General features: G+C 31.7%; 4 protein-coding genes and 2 non-coding genes across 6 annotated transcripts; 3 read left to right on the top strand and 3 right to left on the bottom strand.

Annotated features, from left to right (window-relative positions):
- The first annotated feature begins 518 nt into the window (after positions 1–518).
- Positions 519–2,752, top strand: LOC114189536 (60S ribosomal protein L18-3). The gene is made up of 5 exons (XM_028078124.1): positions 519–657; positions 748–837; positions 1,494–1,622; positions 1,705–1,887; positions 2,384–2,752. The coding sequence occupies exons 1-5, from the start codon at positions 655–657 to the stop codon at positions 2,540–2,542; spliced, it is 564 nt and encodes a 187-aa protein (XP_027933925.1). The 5' UTR covers positions 519–654; the 3' UTR covers positions 2,543–2,752.
- LOC114192862 lies at positions 875–971 on the top strand. Its single transcript, XR_003606181.1, has one exon. It is a non-coding gene; the product is annotated as a small nucleolar RNA snoR69Y (small nucleolar RNA).
- LOC114192863 lies at positions 1,229–1,312 on the top strand. Its single transcript, XR_003606182.1, has one exon. It is a non-coding gene; the product is annotated as a small nucleolar RNA snoR53Y (small nucleolar RNA).
- A 449-nt stretch (positions 2,753–3,201) lies between the features above and the next one.
- On the bottom strand, positions 3,202–5,036 carry LOC114192377 (epoxide hydrolase A-like). Its single transcript, XM_028082083.1, has 4 exons — positions 4,486–5,036; positions 4,213–4,294; positions 3,955–4,126; positions 3,202–3,506 (listed from the first exon to the last, which is right to left on the bottom strand). The coding sequence occupies exons 1-4, from the start codon at positions 4,957–4,959 to the stop codon at positions 3,251–3,253; spliced, it is 984 nt and encodes a 327-aa protein (XP_027937884.1). The 5' UTR covers positions 4,960–5,036; the 3' UTR covers positions 3,202–3,250.
- Positions 5,037–11,349: 6,313 nt separating this feature from the next.
- Positions 11,350–12,780, bottom strand: LOC114192378 (epoxide hydrolase A-like). The gene is made up of 3 exons (XM_028082084.1): positions 12,253–12,780; positions 11,848–12,092; positions 11,350–11,732 (listed from the first exon to the last, which is right to left on the bottom strand). Exons 1-3 carry the CDS (start codon positions 12,724–12,726, stop codon positions 11,483–11,485), a joined length of 969 nt encoding a protein of 322 aa, XP_027937885.1. The 5' UTR covers positions 12,727–12,780; the 3' UTR covers positions 11,350–11,482.
- Positions 12,781–18,733: 5,953 nt separating this feature from the next.
- On the bottom strand, positions 18,734–20,923 carry LOC114192778 (probable pectinesterase/pectinesterase inhibitor 21). Its single transcript, XM_028082594.1, has 2 exons — positions 19,677–20,923; positions 18,734–19,580 (listed from the first exon to the last, which is right to left on the bottom strand). Exons 1-2 carry the CDS (start codon positions 20,713–20,715, stop codon positions 18,880–18,882), a joined length of 1,740 nt encoding a protein of 579 aa, XP_027938395.1. The 5' UTR covers positions 20,716–20,923; the 3' UTR covers positions 18,734–18,879.
- Positions 20,924–21,443: the final 520 nt, after the last annotated feature.

Raw genomic sequence — 21,443 nt, 5'->3', positions numbered from 1 at the left:
AAAAAGATGTACGGGTCACAAACTAGATGCTTTTTGAAAAGCTGTAACAAATAACTTCTAATACATTTTATTTTAGATTTTAGTATTCAAAATTCTTCTGATTTTTTTTATTGATTTTAGTCTACCTACTTCCTTATCTAATGTTACCAGCTATTTTAGTCTGGCCATATAATTTATTGTGTTTTTTTTGTCATATTCCGGTAAAAAATTAATAACATTCGACATAATAAATATAAAAAATAGATACTAAATAAAACACTTAAATATTTATTTAAAATATGTTTTACTCTGAATATAAAATAAACGGAGATAGAAACTCGAAAAAAAAATATACTACCATTTATTTCTATTACCATAATTGATTTCCGTATCAAACTATTATACTTGAAACCAGAACTGATGCAACCGATGAACATAATATATAAAGCATGATTTGATTTTAATAATTGTGTTAGGTCTCTTTGTTATGGAAGTTTGGGCCGAATATAGTAAGTGTAGAGTTGGGCCTATGTTTCAGAACCAAAGCTGGCCCATATTCTGAACCCTATTATGAAAGCGTACAAGTAAAAAACCCTAATTTGCTTGCTATCATAAATCGCAGGTGTAGCGGCAGGCAAAGAGTGAAGGAGGTTCGTTCCGAGACCCGAAGCAGCAATGGTTATTCGTCTCTCTCTGTTTCATTGTTCAGCATCTGTAGCATTGCTATTCTTCTGTCTCTAACGGTTTTCATTTGAATTGGATACACAGGGGATCGATCTGAAGGCCGGAGGTAAGAGCAAAAAGACGAAAAGAACTGCACCAAAGTCCAATGATATCTACCTCAAGCTCTTGGTTAAGGTCGGTTTCAATTCACTTCTCTCATGCTTTTTTCTTTGTGGTCAGTGATGATAAATGTGATCCCAGCTCATTACGAGACCTTCACCATTGCAAGGTCCGGGAATAGAATTTTCCACATTTTTCTGAGCCACTTTCTCCCATAAGAAGTGTAATTGTTATTTTTTGTTTGATTACTTCAGTTATGATGTTTTTATAAATACTTAAGAAAGTTGCATTCAACCCTTCTTGTGAAACTGCACTTAAACTTTTTTTGTTGTATGCTAGTTTGTCTTACTTCTTGCAGATCCGTTTTTACCTTAAACTCGTTTATTGAATTTTAAATTTGAAATCTTATCCCTAGAATTCCTTTAATAATGGATTGATGGAGATTTCCTGTTAGTAAATGAGAAAGGTTCCCGATGATGTTTTATCTCATTTTACCATGCTAATTCTGATTATAGATGATTAATATTCAGTTTAATGAACTGAGGGAACTGATCTATTTCACTGGTACTTGCCAATTTTTGACATTCAAGTTTACAGGTTTTGGAAAACCATCTATTTTTTGTTTGAACTATTTGTTCTCAAATTTTCCGTGTTCATCTACAATACTTTCTTGAATATGTGTATTTTTCTTTTGTATACTTTAAGTGTTCTGATTTTTTTTAAATGATCAGCTTTATCGCTTCCTTGTCCGGAGAACTGGCAGCAATTTCAATGCTGTTATACTCAAGCGATTGTTCATGAGCAAGGTTAACAAGGCCCCACTTTCTTTGTCAAGGTTGATTAAGTATACCAAGGGGAAGGTTCGTTTTTTTGTGTAGTATTTTTCATTTTTATTTTTGTATTTGTTTCCATTGTTTTAAATTTTAAAATTTATCTTTGCAGGAAGAAAAGATTGCTGTTGTGGTGGGGACTGTAACTGATGATATTCGTGTTTATGAAGTTCCATCCTTGAAAGTTACAGCACTAAGGTTTACCGAGACTGCACGTGCAAGAATTGAAAAGGCTGGTGGTGAATGTTTGACATTTGATCAGTTGGCGCTTAGGGCACCTCTTGGACAGAACACGGTATGCTCAGAGGCTACTGTTGGTTTTTTTTCTTTTTCTGAATGACTGTTTTTGTTCTCTTGAATGCTTTTGTTTTTTTCTCTTTTTATATCATTGCTTACCATATCCTTTGTAGTTCCATGTTTAATCTTCTGTTCTGCTTGAAGTTGTTATTTTTGCTTACTCATTTGGTTCATCTTAATTTTTGTTTTCGATCCATACTAATCTAACCAAAAATTAATATTGATTAATAAAAACTGAGTAATTTGATGAGAAACATAGGATTCATAGCTTAACTTTTTTGTGCCTAGAATTTGTTCTTTTTCTGAATATTGAGTGGTATGCTATTGGTTGAATTTTTCATATTATTTTATTTGTTGTCTGCCATCCTAATCCTGCGCAGCAAATGAATTACCTCCACATTGTTTCATTCATATGCTTTAAATAATGCTGAAAGATTTTTGTATGTATGTATGCATTTGCCGTGTTACCTGAACTGTGTAATTATTGAATGCAGGTTCTTCTTAGAGGCCCAAAGAATGCTCGTGAAGCTGTGAAGCACTTTGGTCCTGCTCCTGGTGTTCCTCACAGCCACACCAAACCTTATGTTCGATCTAAGGGAAGGAAGTTCGAGAGGGCTAGAGGAAGGAGGAACAGCCGAGGATTTAGGGTGTGATGTGATAGATAATTTTACGCTGGTATTATTACCTCTGGAATGCAGATTTTTCTTATATGTTAGACTGTGGAGGCAGTTTTCTTGTTATTTGTATTCTGATAATGATTTAAGTACGAAGTTTTCATTTTTGGCTCCTTTATTTTCCTATTGTGTTTTGTGGAAGCTTTAACTCAGTTTTGATGTCATAGATTGGATAATCGTTAATTATGTACTTTGGCCTCTCCCAACCTTACTACAAATTACGGAATTTTTGAACGACGAGCATCTATTTTTTCTCATGGAAAGGATTTGCCTAACTAGACTGTAGTGCTTTCAGAGATGTTTGTGGCACCCAATCTTTTCATCACTCAACTTCAAATTAAACTTGTCTTGATGCGCTCATTGGTAATAAGCCTATCCAAAATAAAAACATTATTACGTTTATTCCTCTATTGTATAGAAATGAACTTGTATATTTCGAACTCCACATTGATGATTCGTAATTGTTTTGAAATCTGATTTTTTAAATTTGCATACTCTGCTTTTCAATTTAAACTGTTTATTCCCTTTTTCTTATGTAGTTTATCGTAATAAAAAGATCAGTTAGGAAAACATGTACTTCATAAATTTAATTATAATAAGATTATTGGAGAACTTGTCAAACAAGTACAAAGAGAGCCTTGCCATAAAATAGTCTGTGGATAGTACTTTATAAAATATGGCCATGATTCAGGGTCCAAACTTCTTAAGGAAATGATAGATGTGATTGGTCACATCCTTTGGTGCTTCTTGGTTGCTGAAGTGTGCAACACCTTCCAGCACCACCACTTCATCCAAAGTTGGCACATCTTTCTTAAAACCACCGTTGTGAACGTACTCCTTCGTCCCCGGTGAAGTGTACATCAAGTCATCGCCACCTGTAATGAACTTTACCGGAACATTCTCGATTCCCATTCCAGTCCACGATGCCGTTAGCTCCCAGTTTCTGCAAAACCATTCAAGATGCTACTATTAGCCACAGTTCCTGCTAATTTCTTATTATTTTTATCCAACCTCTAATATCATAGTATCAAACTGCAATTCTCCCCGTTCTGTTGTGAATAGTTCTACATTTCATGTTAATTATAGTATTAGTATGAGTTTAACTCAACTTCCCTGATAGGTGCAATTCAACAAAGACAACAAATAGCACAACAACAAGATGATAATAAGAGAATATCAAAACATCATTTTTGTTTAACATGGTTCAATTAAAGTATCAATAGTTTGGATTAATTTTCACGGATCATGTAATTGAAAATTTCTATTTACAGAAATAGTGAATAAGATTTAGCACATATCGTTGAGATTGAACAGAATCATGAAAATGTCGTGGTATTAGTTTCTCAGCACACAAGAACATGTACATAAGAGAATAAAAGAATGGATCTCACAAGTTGAGATTTCTGTAGTATTTCAAGCCTCCAGTGAAGCCAGTCCTCTGAAATTTAGTAACGTAGTAATCAAGATCTTGTTGAGAGAGCCAAGACGGCAAGGTGGGTGAAGTATGGGGATTAAACCCAGTTTCATGCCCCGCTTTTGGAAAAACTGGTGGACCTGATATGTCTTGAAAACCAGCACAAAGAAGAACATAAGACAACAATGACAAACTGCACTCCAAGATGAATGAAAAACAGGTACAATTGTCAGACCAGTTTTTCGCGCAGTAAATATGTTGTTTAACAGATACGTAATGTCAACGCAAGCCATGGCGGCTTCCGTCTTTCCTGTTTCCTGCCATTCATATGATAACAGCATCAATCACATGTTCATACCATAAAATAAAACTATTTCATCCATTGAGAGATTTTGAAACCACACTCACTGCTTCTTCAAATAAAATGGCAGATGATTCATAATAATGAACCATTCTGTGTTCTCAGATTTTGTATGCAGAGAAAGAATATACGAAGTATTTGATTTACCTGAAATCTGCATATGTAGTAGTCATCTCCATACAAGGCACGAAAACCATCTACGGTTTTCTGTTGAGGATTTCTTCCGAGGAAGGGTCGGAAGGGGACACTGAGGGAAACATAGGCGTTGATTCTGTCTGGTCGGAACATGCAGAGGTACCAACCGATGATGGCACCCCAATCGTGTCCCACCAAGAACACTTTTTCCACACCCAGAGAATCTATGAGCGCAACCATGTCACCCACGAGGTGAAAACACGTGTAGCTGCTCTCCGGAACAGGGGCCTCCGTGTCGCCGTAGCCTCGGAGATCAGGCGCCACCGCACGATAACCGAGAGAACTGAGAGCCAGAATTTGGTGGCGCCAGGAGTACCATAGTTCAGGGAAGCCATGCAAGAACAACACCACTGGTCCTTCTCCTTTTTCCGCAACATGCATCTTTATGCCGTTTACTTCTACCATACTGTGCTTTATGCTCTCCATCTCTCTTCTCTCTCTTTCTTCACCTTCTTCACCACACCTTACCCAAACTTCTCAATTCCACAATCCAAAATTTAATATTACGGCCTGTTACGTTTTGGACAAGTTAGAAAAAGATAACCTTTTATTTACACCATGTAACTCGTTTTTTTTTTTGTTTTTTTTTCACAATTAGGCAATTCTGCTTCCATAATGATAGAATTAGACAAATTAAAATTTTGAAATCAGGCAAGTCACTCTGACATGATTTCATCGTAATTAATGTTTAATAGATGACGAAAGTTGTAATTTATTAGATTTAATTATTATGTAATGTATATTTGATTGTTATTAAATTGTTTATTTCATAATTAAGGGTAAAATGTATACAATTATTGGATATTGACTGATTTATTTTCTTTGAGCAATAAATCTAAAGAATTTACATATGTTTAATTCGTTATCGTTACTAAGTCCAACTATTTATGAACATAAAAAAATCGAAGGAAGATAAGGACAAAAGTAATTAGTATAACAATTTTTCAAATAAAATTATATATTTAGAATTAGAAGGTGCATCAAAAGAAAAATTAAAAATATCGTAATAAACATTTATATATTTTGAATTTTAGATGGGAAAGTGACAACTTACATGACCTATGTCTTCCTCAAGTTGAGAAATCTAAATATCTATATTGTCAAATCGCTACCAACCAAAACGCGAAGATCACGAATCTCATGCATAATATCATTCACCATAGCAGATGAAGTTTCAAGAATAGCCTAAGGTGGTGGAGACATGTGTGCTAATCAAGAATAGGCTGATTATCAATGTTTTTGACAAAACCAAAAGAATTAATAACTTCAATACCAATTTTGAAAGTTCTTTTATTCTTCATAAAATGTTCATCATCAAGAGGAATATCAAACTGATCATAGAAGGCGGTAATCAAGTGGGGATATGGTAAAGAGACATTTTTCATCCAGTTTCTAATAAGATGAGTCTAGTTGATCTCCCTTCTAGTTAATAGTGCCCACATCAAAATAAAGTCCTCTTCAATGGCCTATGCAAGGTTACTACCACGGGGCAACATACGTGACAAATGATATAATACATTATACGGTTTTTAACCTTCAAAGACCCCACAAGTATTCTACCATCAATGTTGAAGGGCGAAGGTACGACTACATGACAACAAACCTAGCTAAGTGCATGAACTCAAAGCTTAAGGGAGCTTGATCATTACCTATCTCTGCTTTACTAAAAATAACTTTCTAAAGGACAAAAACATAGTTTCTTGAACGAGGCTTGAAGGTCTACTTTATGTTAAGAGCAGACCATCAATATTCAGACGACATAACTGTGCTTCATCAAAATCAACATTTTGTCATGTTCATTGACGCGGTCGAGATAACTTTTCAGGGTGCAAGAGATATCAACCCCCACCAATATCTACCTAATTCAATTTCATAAGTGTCAAATTAAAATATTGATGTTGTGGTTGTTGTCACTTTCAAGCAAATAGCTTTCTATGTCATCACATCATAACTTTTTGTTCTTTTTCTCATCTACCGCTAACAAATTTGATCTATTTTGTTTTTAGTCTCCATATTTGATCTATTTTGTTTTTAGTCGCCATATGATAAATAAGGCTTATGAAATCCAATTCTATTCATTGTGAAATGAAGACTATTGGTCAACTTATACAAGTACATATTTCATACTAGACCTTCAAACGTGGCGTAAGGCATTCGAACGACCAAGAACTACTCAGATCCATAACGAAATGGGATCAACCAATTCTGGATAAACCGAAAAAAGATTTTTACTATTGTACTGAAGATCATCATAGGAACTAATATCCATTTCGATAATGAATTGTATTGCTTTCTAATTTTAACTTTGTATTACAATTTAGTCTGGTATTACCTTTTATTAATCAATAATCTTATACAATGGTCATATCTTCTAAGTTTACATGTTGTAAATTTAAATTTCTTCTAACTGAGTGCATTCATTTTGGAATGACCAATTTACATTATAATGTTATATAGTATTTCATAAAGAATTAGTCTCGTAATTAATTACAACTAATTCATTATTGATCACAAAAACCTAAGAAGCTCCAACACATCTCGAAGGTTGCGCTTCCCAGCTTCCTGTATGTTGCAGACACAAACACTTGTCGGAAGCTTAAACGATGCAGTGCCAGACACCCCAGACACGACCCTGTAATGGGATGTGGTAAAGAAGACACGGCCATTTCTCAAGGCTCAGTTTTTGGATGTTGTGGACATGTCGGGGGAACTACTTATGCTTTTGCAAAGAAAAAGAGATGAAGCTGGTAGGTTGCAGCGGAGTAAAGAAGAGGGAAAGAAAAAGAGTAGAAAAGAAAGAAATAGAAAAGTAAAAAAATAAATATTTTCAAAATTATATTAATAATTTAATATTTTATTAAATTTGATTTTTTCATAAGTTTTACATACTTTTTTATTTGAACCTAGAATTTAATTCAAATTTAAAGTTATATATGGTTTATTGGATAAATATATAATTATTATTATGTTTTGTTTTTTTAATTGAGACTATTTTTATATTTTTATTTATTTTACTCTTAAATTATGAACATAAAAAATACAAATTTTATACTTTGAATGTCTTTTTTAAATGATAAATGGAAGTTATAAAATATAAATTAAACTTTTAATTAAGAAACAAAATTAAATTTTAAATTGTTTTTTACAATAATTATATTAAAATTAAAACTATAACATAATATTAAATAATCAGTAATTTAATATTGTTTTAAAAGTATATAGTATATTGTATCATAATTAATTTTAATTTGTGACATGTTTTATCTTTTATACTTATATAATTTAATTTTTATATAATTAATATATTTGAATAAATATATGTCGTTTGTCATGTGTCCAATGTCATGTGTTTTTTAATTTTGCTGTATCCGAATGTTCGTGTCCGTACATATATTTTTGTCTAGACTTCATAATCCAAAACTCTCTGATAATCACTTATATTGTCTTTGTTATCGGTTACAAAACTGTAATATTCTCGTTTATAATCGATTACGTTTACTTTAGTGCCTTCAGGGCTACAAAGCGAACAATCTGACCAAAGAAAAAAAAAAATCCAAGGACATGATTTTTCTTTTAAAATCGTGTGTGGAAGCTGCAAAACTTATCCAATATTGTAAATTCTAAAAAAATTACCCATTTTTGTAATTATAAAGACAAAATTGCCTCTGAAAAAAAAAACGTATAACCCCTTCACGGAAAACTCCAAACTTTCTCCAACTTCATATTTTACTTCCCTTTGTTTGTTTTGAAACTAAAACTCTCGTTCTCATCGCTCTCACCCATCTCAAAGCCTAAAAATTTGTCCAGCGGTGCTTGAATCTTAAAATTTCCACCGTTCTCAAGAACTCTATATGTCGGTGTTTTTGATATTAATTTTCTAGTCAACCTTTGGCGTTGAGATTTGGCCGTTTTGAGTTCGAAATATTTGACCAAAGTCTGTGTTCCAATAGATAAAAGTCTCTTTTGGGGTCCAAAAGTTGAGTTCAATCTTTCTTCCTGTAGAGCCTTTTCAACACTAGAAAGAAGCATTGATACTGTGCTTCTGCTCTTTCTTCAAGCTTTCTTTCTTCATGCAATCTTTTCACACTGCAAATGGAAAGAGGTCGAAATAATATTCAAAACAAGTTTAAATGCAGTGGCACTCACTTTTTTCTTTTTGGAAATGACCGTGCAGGAAGACAAACACTTCTGTACCGTACACTAAGATTTTTTATGGCATGGGGCAACTCTTCAAATAAATTAGGCAATTATAATAATATTTTAATCTAATTTTAATTTATCACTTCAATTTTGATCATTTTTAGATCAAAACATCATATTATAAAAAAAATTAAAATAAATAATTAAAGAAAAATAAAAATGATAAGTTAAAAATAAATAAATAAAATAAATAAAATATCATTATCAATTAAGCAAATGTTAATAGTTAATAGGTAACTCATGCAACATTGTAACCCACTTCACTTACTTTGATGTCTATTTATTTGAAACACAACTTTGTTTTTTTATTTTTATTCCAAATAAAAGTCGTGTGGGCTACCGACATTAAGTAAAAGTCGTCTGGCGGCCGAAAGCGTACAAGTCGTCCTTTTTTTTGGCTAATTTGGAAGTTGACATTGATTTTTTTTAGATACATTTAAATATAGATCGATAGAATTGGTTTTTATATATATATATATATATATATATATATATATATATATATATATATATATATATATATATATATATATATATAATCTTTATGTATAACTGTAATTTGTTAATTTTTGTATTTGTTTTAATTAAGATTATGATGTGATAATTGTTTTTTAATTCACAAAGTATAAAATATTTGTAATGAGAATGATAAAATAACTTTTTTATTAAGTATCATAATGAATATATTTATCTATGTCTTCCGGTGCCACAATTTTAATCTTTCAAAGATACATTATTTTAACCACTTTGTTAAGTTTCAGTAAACTGAATTGCATCTTCTATTAGAAAGGTATTGTCAATCGATAATAATGCATTAAATTTTTATTTTACACATAAAATTTAATGATATTAAATTTAAAAGATTATATTTATTTACTTTCGTATCAAAATGTATTCAAGTTTAGAACATGGACAAATTTCAATTTCGCATCAAGATTGAGAGACTAAAAGCATGTTAGGATATATGGGTAGGGATGTCAAAAAAATTTGTACTCATGAACATCCGTGAATAAAACCCGTATCGAATAAGAAATGAACAATGAAAATGAATATCCGCGAGTAACGGGAGTACAAGTATTTTTGATACTCACATGTTAACGGAATGAGTATTGGTATCATAGTATTCGTACTCGTGGACACTCGTGTCTGCTATATTCTAATTTAAGTTAAAAAATAAAAAAAAATGATTAAAATAGTAATACATTGATTTTGAATGGGTTATTCTTTATCAATTGGTTTTAAAAAAAATCTTCATTTATCTTTAAACTGTCATTCAACACTACTATTTAGATGAGTTATTTGCATTTTGTTTGAAATTTAAAAATGTTATGCATTGTATTTTTATTTGAATTTATAGTTAAAATTTGTTGTTAAATATTAAAATTTTCTTTTTGTAAATACTCGCGGGTACCCGTGGATATCATTGGATATTAAAAAGAATGTGGGTATTCGCATAACGAATACCCGCACAGAGCATACGGGTACGAAGTGTATATTTATCCAACGAGTATGGTATAAGGGAGCTACTACCTGTACCCTATCCGTCCCGTTAACATCCCTATATATGAGTAACAAAATATTCATAAAGTCAAACAAATAATAATAATAATAATAATAATAATAATAGTAACAATATAGAACAAAGCTATGAAAGAAGTAAAGAGTATAAATAACATGGATTGAGGCACGCATTACGTTATCCTTAGAGAGGAAATGCCCCTACTCCAAGGACAATACACAATATTATGCATTTTTCTCCCAAGATACAATAACTCGTCAAATCGATGGAGAACAGCGAATGATCTCTTAACCTTATGAATACCAATATCTTAAAAGACAATATAGAGTGGAAGACTAAAAACATAAAACACTTTTTGTGAGTTAATGTATTTGTTATGTATTTTTTCTATATACCTGGATAATATTTATAAATAAAGAAGGGAAACATAGAAGTCCATTGTCATCAATATAATTTAAACAAAAATAATTTGTAATCAATAAAATAAACTTGTTTACCTATAAATAACATTTACTCATACAATCAATAGTCCATAAAATGTAAATAATAATAGAATTTTTATTTTAATTATTTATTTTGTAAATTATATTAAACATTTCCAACTGAACAACAAAACATATTTAACCTTGATTTTTAGTTTACGCATGTAAGAACTTTTCTAATGTTAGTCATACTCTCAACAATTTTCTAATGTTAGTCATACCCTCAACAAATTTTATATGAAAACGTAATTGTTGTATAAAAAACTATTACCCATTCACTTGGATAATGATTTTAAAATGTCTAAAATTTTATGCATCAATAAATGTTTACTCTTGTTATATAATGAAATACTCTCTTTTTCCCCTGTAGAGGAATTCTTGTATGTAATGAATGGTGCAGGATTCCCTAAAATAATACCTCCGCTTTACATGAGAGTTGTGTTCTAGTAAGTATTTTGTGGTATCATTGAAAGTTTCTTTACTTATACTCAATACTAAAAACTATATAGTGGACATTTACTCACATAATTAATAGTCTATTAAGTAGGACATTATTATGGAGTAGTAAACACAATGTGTATCTAAGTGATAGTATTTTTGCTTAAGATTTGACTATAACTCTGGGAAAAAATAAGTAATTTTGATTGAAATCATGGCAACAACTTTCCTTTATTAACAGTTTACACGCATAACTGAAACTTAATTTGCAGAATTGAAACTGGGTTTGCATTGACATAGAAACCATGACTCAGAACTTGGAAATGAAGTCATGAATGTGATTGGCCACATCGTGTGCTGCTTCTTGGTTGTTGAAGTGGCCAACCCCTTCCTGCACCACCACTTCCTCCAGAGATGCCACATCTTTCTTGAAACCACCGTCGTGAATGTACTCCTTCATCCCCGGGGAAGTGTACACCAAGTCAACGCTACCCGCAATGAACTTAACCGGTACATTCACGATTCCCACTCCAGTCCACGGTGCTGTCAGCTCCCAATTTCTGCAAAACCATCAGCAAAATCACAACTTTTACAACCCATTAAGCTTTGAAGCTCCCAGAATATTCCTTTTCTCTAAATAAACAAGATCGACAACATCTGAATACAAGAACTCACGGGTTGAGATTTCTGTAATAGTTCAAGCCTCCAGTGAAGCCAGACTTGCTGAATTTGGTAACGTAATAATCAAGATCTTGTTGAGTGAGCCACGAGGGTAGGGTCTCTGGAGTATGGGGATTAAATCCAGTTCCATATTCCCCTTTTGGGAAAATTGGTGGACCGGTTTGGCGCGTCGTGAGTATGTTCTTCATCAGATATGCAGTGTCAACGCGAGCCAGCTCAGCTTCCATCTTCCCCGGTTCCTGCGCCACACATCATATCAACACATACACTACTTTATCCTTCTTTCCTTTGATTTTTGTGTTGTTGAACAGATCTAGATCTCTGATACTATTTTATTGGAAATATTCTAGAAGCAGTGTTGGTAGCTGATACCCAAGAGCTTAAAACAAGAGAAAGTACCTGAAATCTGCATATGTAGTAGTCTTCTCCATACAAGGCACGAAACATATCGACGGTTTTCTGTTGGGGGTTTCGTCCGAGGAAGGGTCGGAACGGGACACTGAGACAGACATAGGCCTTCACTCTGTCTGGTCGGAAGAGACAGAGGTACCAACCGAGGATGGCACCCCAATCATGTGCCACAAGGAAGACTTTGTCCACACCCAGAGAGTCGATGAGCGCAACAATGTCTCCGACAAGGTGGAAACACGTGTAGGCGGTGAGTGGCTCAGGGGCATCGGAGTCACCGTAGCCTCGGAGGTCAGGGGCAACGGCACGGTAACCGACGGAACTGAGATGCAGAATCTGGTGGCGCCATGAGTACCAGAGTTCGGGGAAGCCATGCAAGAACAACACCACCGGGCCTTCTCCCTTCTCTGCAACATGCATCTTTATGCCATTTACTTCCACCGTTCTGTGAACTATCTCCTCCATCTTTTCTTTTATCTCTTTCTTTTCTGTTCTATTGACCTTATGCAGATACACTCCTCCTTCCCTTACTTATACTTCCCACCGATTTATCTTGGAAAACTATTTTTTCTTTTTTATTATTTATATTCTTACTTTTTGATAAATTCATTGGTTTAATTAAATAAATTGATTGAATTGTTTAAAAAGAGAAATTTTATGTAATATTACATGAAAGAATGAAATATTATTACAAAATATAAATAAAGTTTGCAAGTCAAAGCAATGGACTAAAAATCAACAACCAAAGTATATCGGTGGCTCATCTTTGAAAATTACAAAATATAAATAAACAAAAGCGACATATATCGGTGATAAACAAAGTGATATTTATATATTTATATATATATATATCACATGTTACCTTTTCTTAATTAATATAGTAATCGGTGGCTCATATATATAATATAGTTTGGGATAAAGTAGTGTGTATCAAATTCAATGCATGTTGTATTATTATAATAATACCAATAAAATAATATATTTTTTGGTTACGTGTAAAGGACAGGTCCGCACACAGTGTCTTTTGAAGTTTTCATACACTTTTTTTTTAAAACATGATATTGTAAAGAATCATGTACACCAGTGGCGGATTATATTGATGGTTAGGGGCATGGCCACCAAAATTTTTAATTTCTTTTAAAAAATATATCCAAATTTTTTTAATTTTCTTTAAAAATATATAATTTTAAATTCTAAAAACATATATATGATATATATTATATTGATATGAAAATTAAATTAGATAGACTTTTATTATTTTATAAAGTATAATATTTAATGTTAATGAATAATAAAATATAAAATTAAATATAATGAAGAATTTTTTTTATTGAGATATTTTTTATACTTTTTCTGGTTATTTTTAAGTTTTTCTCATATTTTACTCATTTTTCATGTTTGCATATTTTCTTTTATTTTGTTTTTTTAAATGGAAGTTAGACACAATTTTATTCTTTCTATTCTCATTTTTTTCATGTGTTTTCTTGCAATTTTTAAGATAGAAATGTAATTCTTTCTTATCTCTTGATATTGAAATATTAATTTAAAAGTCAGTATTTTTTTAATCTCATAAAATTTTTGTATATTTATATTTTTATGAATATAGAAGGAAAAGTTATATAATATATGTTTTTTCATAACCATTTTTTAGTTTTTGCTTGATTATCATACAATTTTTTTAGTAGTTACGTCTCTCAATTTTTGATTAAATTTTGATAAATTATTTTTAGTCTTAATTTTTTTTAAATAAGTATATTGATGAAAAATAAAATAATATATTCATTTTTTTAAAGTGAGTAAAGGGAAGATATCCCTGAAGATGAAAACAAGATATAGATTTACTTTTTTACATATTTTCAAACATGATAATAAGATTCAATGATCGAATTAGATGAATCATTTCTTAATATTCGAAGAATTATAAGTTGGGGTTTCATATTAATTCTTTACAGTGGTGGATCTTGACCAAAATTTCTAAGGGAGTCAAAATTATATATTTAAAATTTACATATTTAACATTACTGTAACTCGTTCAATGAAAATGAATAATACTCTAGTATAGCTATAACTATAAAATAAACTACATTATCTAACGGATTGTCCATCGTTTTTTCATATTTTTGAACTTATCAAATAATTCAATCATAACTATATTTTTCAACTATTTTTTTTTCAATATAAATAATTATATTATCAGCAAAATATTCATTTCTCATTTTTCGTATGTGCACATATCAATTCCAAAGTCGCATTTCATGTCATTGTTATGCGATGAACAATAATATTGTCTTGTTTTGATCTTCATTCATCTTTTATCAATTCTAAAAAATGAATTTATTCTTATATTTTTCATCAATATACATATCTACAAAAACAAGTTTAAGACTAAAAAATAATTTATCATAATATAATCAATAATTGAGAGATATAATTACTAACAAAAATTATGATAATCAATTCACTACCAAGTGAGACACGAGAAAATTATATTTTTTTCTTTTGTGGTAACGTAACAAAAAGAAATCAGGTAAGGGTAAGAAATAAATACAACATGTGAAAAACTAAAAAGACAATAAAAATAAAAAATAAAAATTATCTTAATATTAAATATTATACCCTAGAAATAAAAAATACCTAAATTTTATTTTCATTAACTTTTCGATATACTATTATCCAATTTAAAAATATACATTTAAAAAATTTAAAAACATAAATAGTTTAACAAATTTTAAATATATATAATTTTAAAAAATTTAAAAAGGTTTAAAAAAGTTGAAAAAGTTGGGGGGGGGGGGGGGGGGCGGTGGCCCCCGCCTGCTACAATGATCCTCTGCCACTGATTTTTTAAAACTTAACGAAGAGACATTCTCAAATATGAGAGTATCCAATAAATAAAAAATGAAATAGATGAAATTAGTAAAATTTATTTAAAATGGATTATACATCAAATACAACTTAAAGGCTGTAATTTTTTCTAAGTAGAAATTCAATACTCAATTATATATATGGTTTAATTAATCGTATAGTACCCAGTTTGGGGCTAGTGTGTCAAATAGGTACCCGTTTTAAAAAAGTGTCAATTACATCCCAACTTTTGAAAATTGCTTCAATTAGGTCCCTTTCAGACAGAGTTGACTAATGCCGTTAGTCAACGTGCCACGTGTCAATCTGTGGTTTTTTTGATTTTTTTTTAAAAATTAATTTTTTTTAATTTTTTTTAAAAAATATTAAAAATGCCACGTGTCAAGTCCCTGTGTGTGCCACGTGGCATTGTCAGTGCCATGTGTCAGTGTCACTATCATATGTCATTGTGTTGATTTCGATTTAGTCCCCATTTATGTTTTTTCGTTTCAATTTAGTACCTACTTATGTGTATTTGATTCAATTTTGACCTAATAATTTTTAATAATTAAAATATTTTTTATAAAATTAAAAGTAATTAAGTATAAAAGTTTTACAAAAATTAAGTATTTGATATTTATATTAAAATTTAGTAATAAAAGTCATTTTATTAAGTCATTTTTAATAAAAAAAATTAGTATAACATTCATACCAATAAAAATTTTGATTTATAATTAGTAAGAGACAATATTGTTCTATTTTGAAAAAAAATTAAAAATTAACAAAACATGAGTACTTAATAAAAAAGTAATTAATAAAGTAATATATTAAAAATTCGTTTTTAATAAAAAATATTAGTATAACATTTATACAAATAATAAATTTGGTCTGAAATTGAGAGAAACATTATAAATATTAGTACTTAGTTTTGTAAAAATATTTATACTTAATTAATTTTAATTTTATAAAAAATGGATTACAAAAATATTTTAATTATTAAAAAAAATGGGACAAAATTGAATCAGATACACCTACTTAGGTACTAAATTGAAATAAAAAGACATATATGGAGACTAAATCGAAATCAACACAATGACATCTGATAGTGACACTGACACGTGGCATTACAATGCCACGTGGCACTGACAATGCCACGTGGCACACACAGGGACTTGACACGTGGCATTTTTAATTTTTTTTTTTAAAATTAAAAAAAAAATTAAATTTAAAAAAAAAATCAGAAAAATCACATATTGACACGTGGCACGTTGACTAACGGCGTTAGTCAACTCTGTCTGAAAGGGACCTAATTGAAGCAATTTTTAAAAGTTGAGATGAATTAACACTTTTTTAAAATCGGGTACCTATTTGACACACTAGCCCCAAACTGGGTACTATACGATTAATTAAACCTATATATATTTTTGTTAAATTAATAACAATAATTAAATATATAAAATTTGAATATATTATTTTGGTCCCTTCAAATTTTTTTGGTGAATATCCGCCTGATGTACACTAAAAAGATTTATCAAGACTTAATACATAGACATTGAGAGAAAATTTAAAAATAATAAACTTTTAAGATACATGAGATGGTATTGTTAAGTTCATCGAGAAATAGGAATAAATTATTTAAAAGATTAAATGTTGCTATAGATTGAAGGTCACTAATGTAAATTACATACATACAATTGATAGTTAGGATCGATCCATGGAAAGCCAAATAATATAAGGGTCGAGGAACAAAGGTCGAGGAACAAGGATTCATAGTGCATAACAGTTACACAAATGGGTCACTGAAGGGCAATATCACTTTCAAAAGTCATCCAAGCGTCATCTCGAGCCTCTTAGGCCTTCGTGGTTGTAAACCCAGAGTATGAGCAAAAGACTACCAAACCCTATGAAATGAATGACATAAAAGAGGCATATAACTCTTTAGAAAGTCACTTAGTTATGTTCTTTCCAAACATCGATTGAAGAAGATGAAGTATCAAAGAGAAATATCGATAACATAAAGAAGCAAATCAAGGAGAACAAAACAACAATTGATTTGGAGACTTAATGGATAGTAATTGCTCAAGTCATGTGGATTCCAAAATATTAAGGGCAATTTGAGATAGATAGATACTTATAATTTATTCAAATCTAAATTCAAATCTTGAAAAATGTCTGGAGGTGGTATTTTACAAGGGTAACAAATTATGAAACAAATCATACATTCTGAAACGCCATGAACATGAAAATGACTAAATCAAAGTTGATTGTTGTAAGTTGGGTCACTGCGTTCATTGATTTTTGTTAAGTTTCTTTGTTTTCCTTTATAATTTATTTTTCTGCAAGTTACTTTATTTTTTTTTACTGTTCTATCGCATTTCCATTGATCATCGTATCCATCTTTTGAATTCAATCATCTATATTTTTCACTTCATCCTTTGGTTGTTACATTTCATTTCCATCTTCACCAAAATATACAAAAAAATCGAAAGTATACAAAACATTGACTTGTTATGTGTGAGATACTTGTGAAAATCCACATAAGAATCAAATTCATTGAGCGCGTGGATGAAATTAGTGCATGAAATTAACAATTTTTACATTAGATCAGTGTTTTGCATCGATATCGAGACATAAACAACACTCCAATTAAGATCAAAAAGTCAAGTGTTTGTTAGTCCTAAAAAAAGAACTCAAATAAAAATGTTTAGTAATTAATAAGAGTAAGAGAGCATTCGAACTAAATTCCCGATAAACAAACAAGAAAAAGAAATAGATATGTAACAAATATATATAAAATTAAAATGTATTACTTTTTTAAAGCCATGTTTTTTTTTAATAAAGAAAATCATTGTCCAGAAAATGTAAATAATAAGTTTGAGATATATTAGTATGATGAAAAAAATATAAGCAAGAAAACATAAATGTTTAAGATAAAGGTGTATCCTTTCATTATTTAACTTTGTTTCATTATCAAGCTTTAATGCTATACATGAATCTAACACTTTAATTTTATACTTGAACTATCTTAATGAACTTCAGACTACACGAGCGTTTTTACCAATTTGGTATAATTTGTTTATAAAATTATGAAAGTGGTGCAACTTTTTAAAATTGTACAAGTTATGTTAGCACGACTTTGTAAGGAAGAAGTTACCTCAATCTGAAATGATTTTCCTAAATTTGACTCGAAGTCATGCTAAAATAATAAAACTTCTTTGATTTTACGAAAACATAAAAATTATGTCATGTACACGACTTAAAGTCAAATCTAATAAAGTCCTTTACCGACACAACTTTTTCTTTATGTACTTGTGTTAACATGACATGCTTTGTCCATACTAATTTTTTTTAAGAAGTTAAAACATTTTTATAATTTCAGAAGTAAATTATCCTATTAGTAAAATGAAAAAAAATTAGACTATATTTATGAAATAATTGTCAATTAACTATTTTGTTGTTATTGGTGTAGTTATTTCCATTAAGTTGTATGGTTTATGTGGGTTGAAATGATTTTTTTATTAAATATATAAAAAAGATAGCAAGTATATATATTAAATTTTGTTAACAACAAAATCTCCTAAAGAAAGGTTTAATTACATTAAATCTATGTACTACTACAGGAACAGGAAGAAGTGATCATCTCTCTGCAGTTTGAGAAATGTGGCATTACAGAATATACAAAGACTTGAAACTAATAAAAAAAAAAAAAAAAGTGAACGATAGAAGCCTTAATTAAATGAGTCTAGTCTGTGGACATGCTCCTTCCTAAAAAAATGTTTAGAGCTTGGGGAGGATATTAGGATAGTAAGGAATCTTAGTAACTCTAACCCATTGATCTCCATGAAAAAAATTGAGTGGTGAGTATTCCGTCGCAGATTTTGCATTCAGTGTCTTGATCCCACGCCATTTTACACGCTTCGATTTGTCTGAACCAGGACCACTGTTATTGTACTCACTATAGAAACAAGTGTTCATACCTGAAGGACCATGTCGTCCTTGCCGTGCCAGATACCCCTCTGGTTCGATAATGTCCTCCATGTAAGTGTTCATGAAGATGGTCCTCGAGTAACTCTTCTGTGGACGAGCAAGGTAAGCCTTGTTATCAAACTTCACTCTACCATTTCCCACAATGATGCTTCCTTGTATCACTATTCCTGTCGGTTGCTGCTTCTCCTTTCTACCTTGAGAAGTCACAATCAATTCTTGGTTTTTCAATGGCTTTTTCACCACGAAAATGCACTTTTGAAAAACAGCCACTGCATCACCAAACACAAAATCCACGGTGCCTGAAATCCTGCATTCCCGATAAAACTGACGCATTGCAAGAGCATACAACGTGTTCTCATACCCATCTATCCAGCATTTGTAGAAAATGGATCTGTCTGCTTGAACCCTTATGGCCACTGCTTGATGTTTCTGGGGACCAGCGGAATTCTCAAACCCTATATTGATGGCCACAAAGTAATCTCCATGAATAGCTGCATGCATACACAAACTAATTAACATGATCAATTTCTTGAAAGGGTTGTAAAAAAGATTTAATTTTGTTTATTTTTCGTTAGCAAGATGCATACCAACTGTGGCGGTTCTGTAAGTAACCGTTCCATCCACGAAGTTTCTCTTGCCCGTGATTCGTGTTCTGTTGGGACCATCACCGACAAACACGACGCGAGTCATGAATTTAGGGACTTCAACGTACTCATGATAAACACCCCCCCTAATGTGAATCACGAATGGCCTTTTGTTCTTCTTAGGCACCATCTTTAATGCCTGGCCGATGGTCGTGAACTTTTCGCTACCATCTTTGGCTACAACCGCGTTAGCCTTCAGTTTATGAGGATTTTGAAGAAGGAGTCTACGAACACCATCATCATCATCATCATCATCATCGACAACCCACGAGGGAACAACCTCACCGTGACCAAAAACATGTTCGCCACCCTCAGAAAGGTTGCGACTCCCGGCTTCCGTAATTTCGACAGTGCTAACAAGTGCTGAGATGATGGCAAGGGCGTTGCTGCTGAGGTGCATGGAAGTGGTCAACAAGCTCCTCATCTTACTCCCTGAATGGGTGGTGGCGTTATTGAAACCATCCAAGCAAGTTTCTTGGTACGTGATTGCACCGCTGAGCCAAACTTTCAAACTAGTGAGGATGTTGTTGAGATTGTTGAGATCAAACTTGCCCATTTTCTCGATTGCCCTATTGAATTCCCCAGTGGAAAGATTGAGCAGTTGCGTGCATGTTCCAAACGCCATCTTGGTTCTGGGGTCACTCTCATTCTTGCGCATGGTATCTATTTTTTTTAGTCCTTTACCTATTCTCTTCATGGTTACATTGAATGCAATTTTAATGAGTTCTCTGGAGTCTGTGATGTTCCCCGCATCTTTTATCAGACTTTTCTCACATTCTTTCTGGTACATTGTGGGTTTACAAAGGATTCTCACCGCTTTCACAGACGAAACAACGCGATCCTTCTGTGGTCTTTCACTGTGGGAACTGTCCGTCTCCACGTTGACGCTAAATGCGATGCCTATGATCAAAGCCACAAGGAAGATGGTAGTAATACAAATAAGGGCGATATTCCTCTTGCTTGCTCCATCTTCCTCGTTCATTTTCAATTAACCGCCCCCTATCAACACTTCAATAGTGCAATACAATAAGACTAAGGGTAAACGATAACAACATTACACGCAAATCAAATACAACTAAACCTTGTCGCTGCTTTTTTTTTCTTCTATGTTTTGGTTCCTGCGCGTGTTGTGTAACGGAAAGAGACGCGCAGAGAAGTGAAGAGAAAGGGCCTGCTCAGGCTGCGGCAATCTCCCGTCAAATCCTTTTGGAGTGTGCATCTCTGTGATCGGTGGCCAAAATAGAAAATCCTTTGTATATAGATCAAATAGTGGTTCACAACTTGCTTGGTTTTGCTCAAAATAGTCAAATATCCTTTCTTTTCTAAAACTGGTCAAGCTCAGAAGCCGCACAATATATAGAAACAATTTGAGGTTTCTGTTCTTACCTTATACTCAAAATATAATTTTAGCATCATAAGCCCTGTTTTCAATCCTTCATCTCATTTGCAGATTTGTTCATGAATCAGCGGGCACCAATTTAACCTTTGGGCAAACAAAAACAATAAAATGTTGCTAGCCTGATAAAAGGAAATTAAATAAATGTTTCAACGTATCCTAACTTTTGTATTAAATGATTTTCTTTTCTAATGTTATAGATCGCCGTCACATTGTGAACTAAGGGGAGAGATTAATTTTTTAGCACTCATTGTTTGATTCAAATAAGGATATGATCGATGGGAGAAAAACAAGGTGGGTATGGTGTCTCTTTT

Source organism: Vigna unguiculata, chromosome 7, assembly GCF_004118075.2.
Source record: "Vigna unguiculata cultivar IT97K-499-35 chromosome 7, ASM411807v1, whole genome shotgun sequence".
Taxonomy (NCBI): Eukaryota; Viridiplantae; Streptophyta; class Magnoliopsida; order Fabales; family Fabaceae; genus Vigna; species Vigna unguiculata.
This window is presented reverse-complemented; position numbering and strand designations above follow the sequence as displayed.

What these genes read in the sequence shown, in the direction of transcription:
- LOC114189536 (XM_028078124.1), top strand. An exon ending in ACCTCAAGCTCTTGGTTAAG is followed by an intron (nt 838 to 1,493) that starts GTCGGTTTCAAT and finishes TTAAATGATCAG; the next exon opens with CTTTATCGCTTCCTTGTCCG. An exon ending in TTAAGTATACCAAGGGGAAG is followed by an intron (nt 1,623 to 1,704) that starts GTTCGTTTTTTT and finishes TTATCTTTGCAG; the next exon opens with GAAGAAAAGATTGCTGTTGT.
- LOC114192378 (XM_028082084.1), bottom strand. Translation starts at nt 12,726, where the DNA reads ATGGAGGAGATAGTTCACAGAACGGTGGAAGTAAATGGCATAAAGATG. An exon ending in ACTACATATGCAGATTTCAG is followed by an intron (nt 12,093 to 12,252) that starts GTACTTTCTCTT and finishes TGTGTGGCGCAG; the next exon opens with GAACCGGGGAAGATGGAAGC. An exon ending in TATTACAGAAATCTCAACCC is followed by an intron (nt 11,733 to 11,847) that starts GTGAGTTCTTGT and finishes ATGGTTTTGCAG; the next exon opens with AAATTGGGAGCTGACAGCAC.
- LOC114192377 (XM_028082083.1), bottom strand. Translation starts at nt 4,959, where the DNA reads ATGGAGAGCATAAAGCACAGTATGGTAGAAGTAAACGGCATAAAGATG. An exon ending in ACTACATATGCAGATTTCAG is followed by an intron (nt 4,295 to 4,485) that starts GTAAATCAAATA and finishes TATGAATGGCAG; the next exon opens with GAAACAGGAAAGACGGAAGC. An exon ending in TACTACAGAAATCTCAACTT is followed by an intron (nt 3,507 to 3,954) that starts GTGAGATCCATT and finishes ATGGTTTTGCAG; the next exon opens with AAACTGGGAGCTAACGGCAT.
- LOC114192778 (XM_028082594.1), bottom strand. Translation starts at nt 20,715, where the DNA reads ATGAACGAGGAAGATGGAGCAAGCAAGAGGAATATCGCCCTTATTTGT. An exon ending in TTACAGAACCGCCACAGTTG is followed by an intron (nt 19,581 to 19,676) that starts GTATGCATCTTG and finishes GTATGCATGCAG; the next exon opens with CTATTCATGGAGATTACTTT.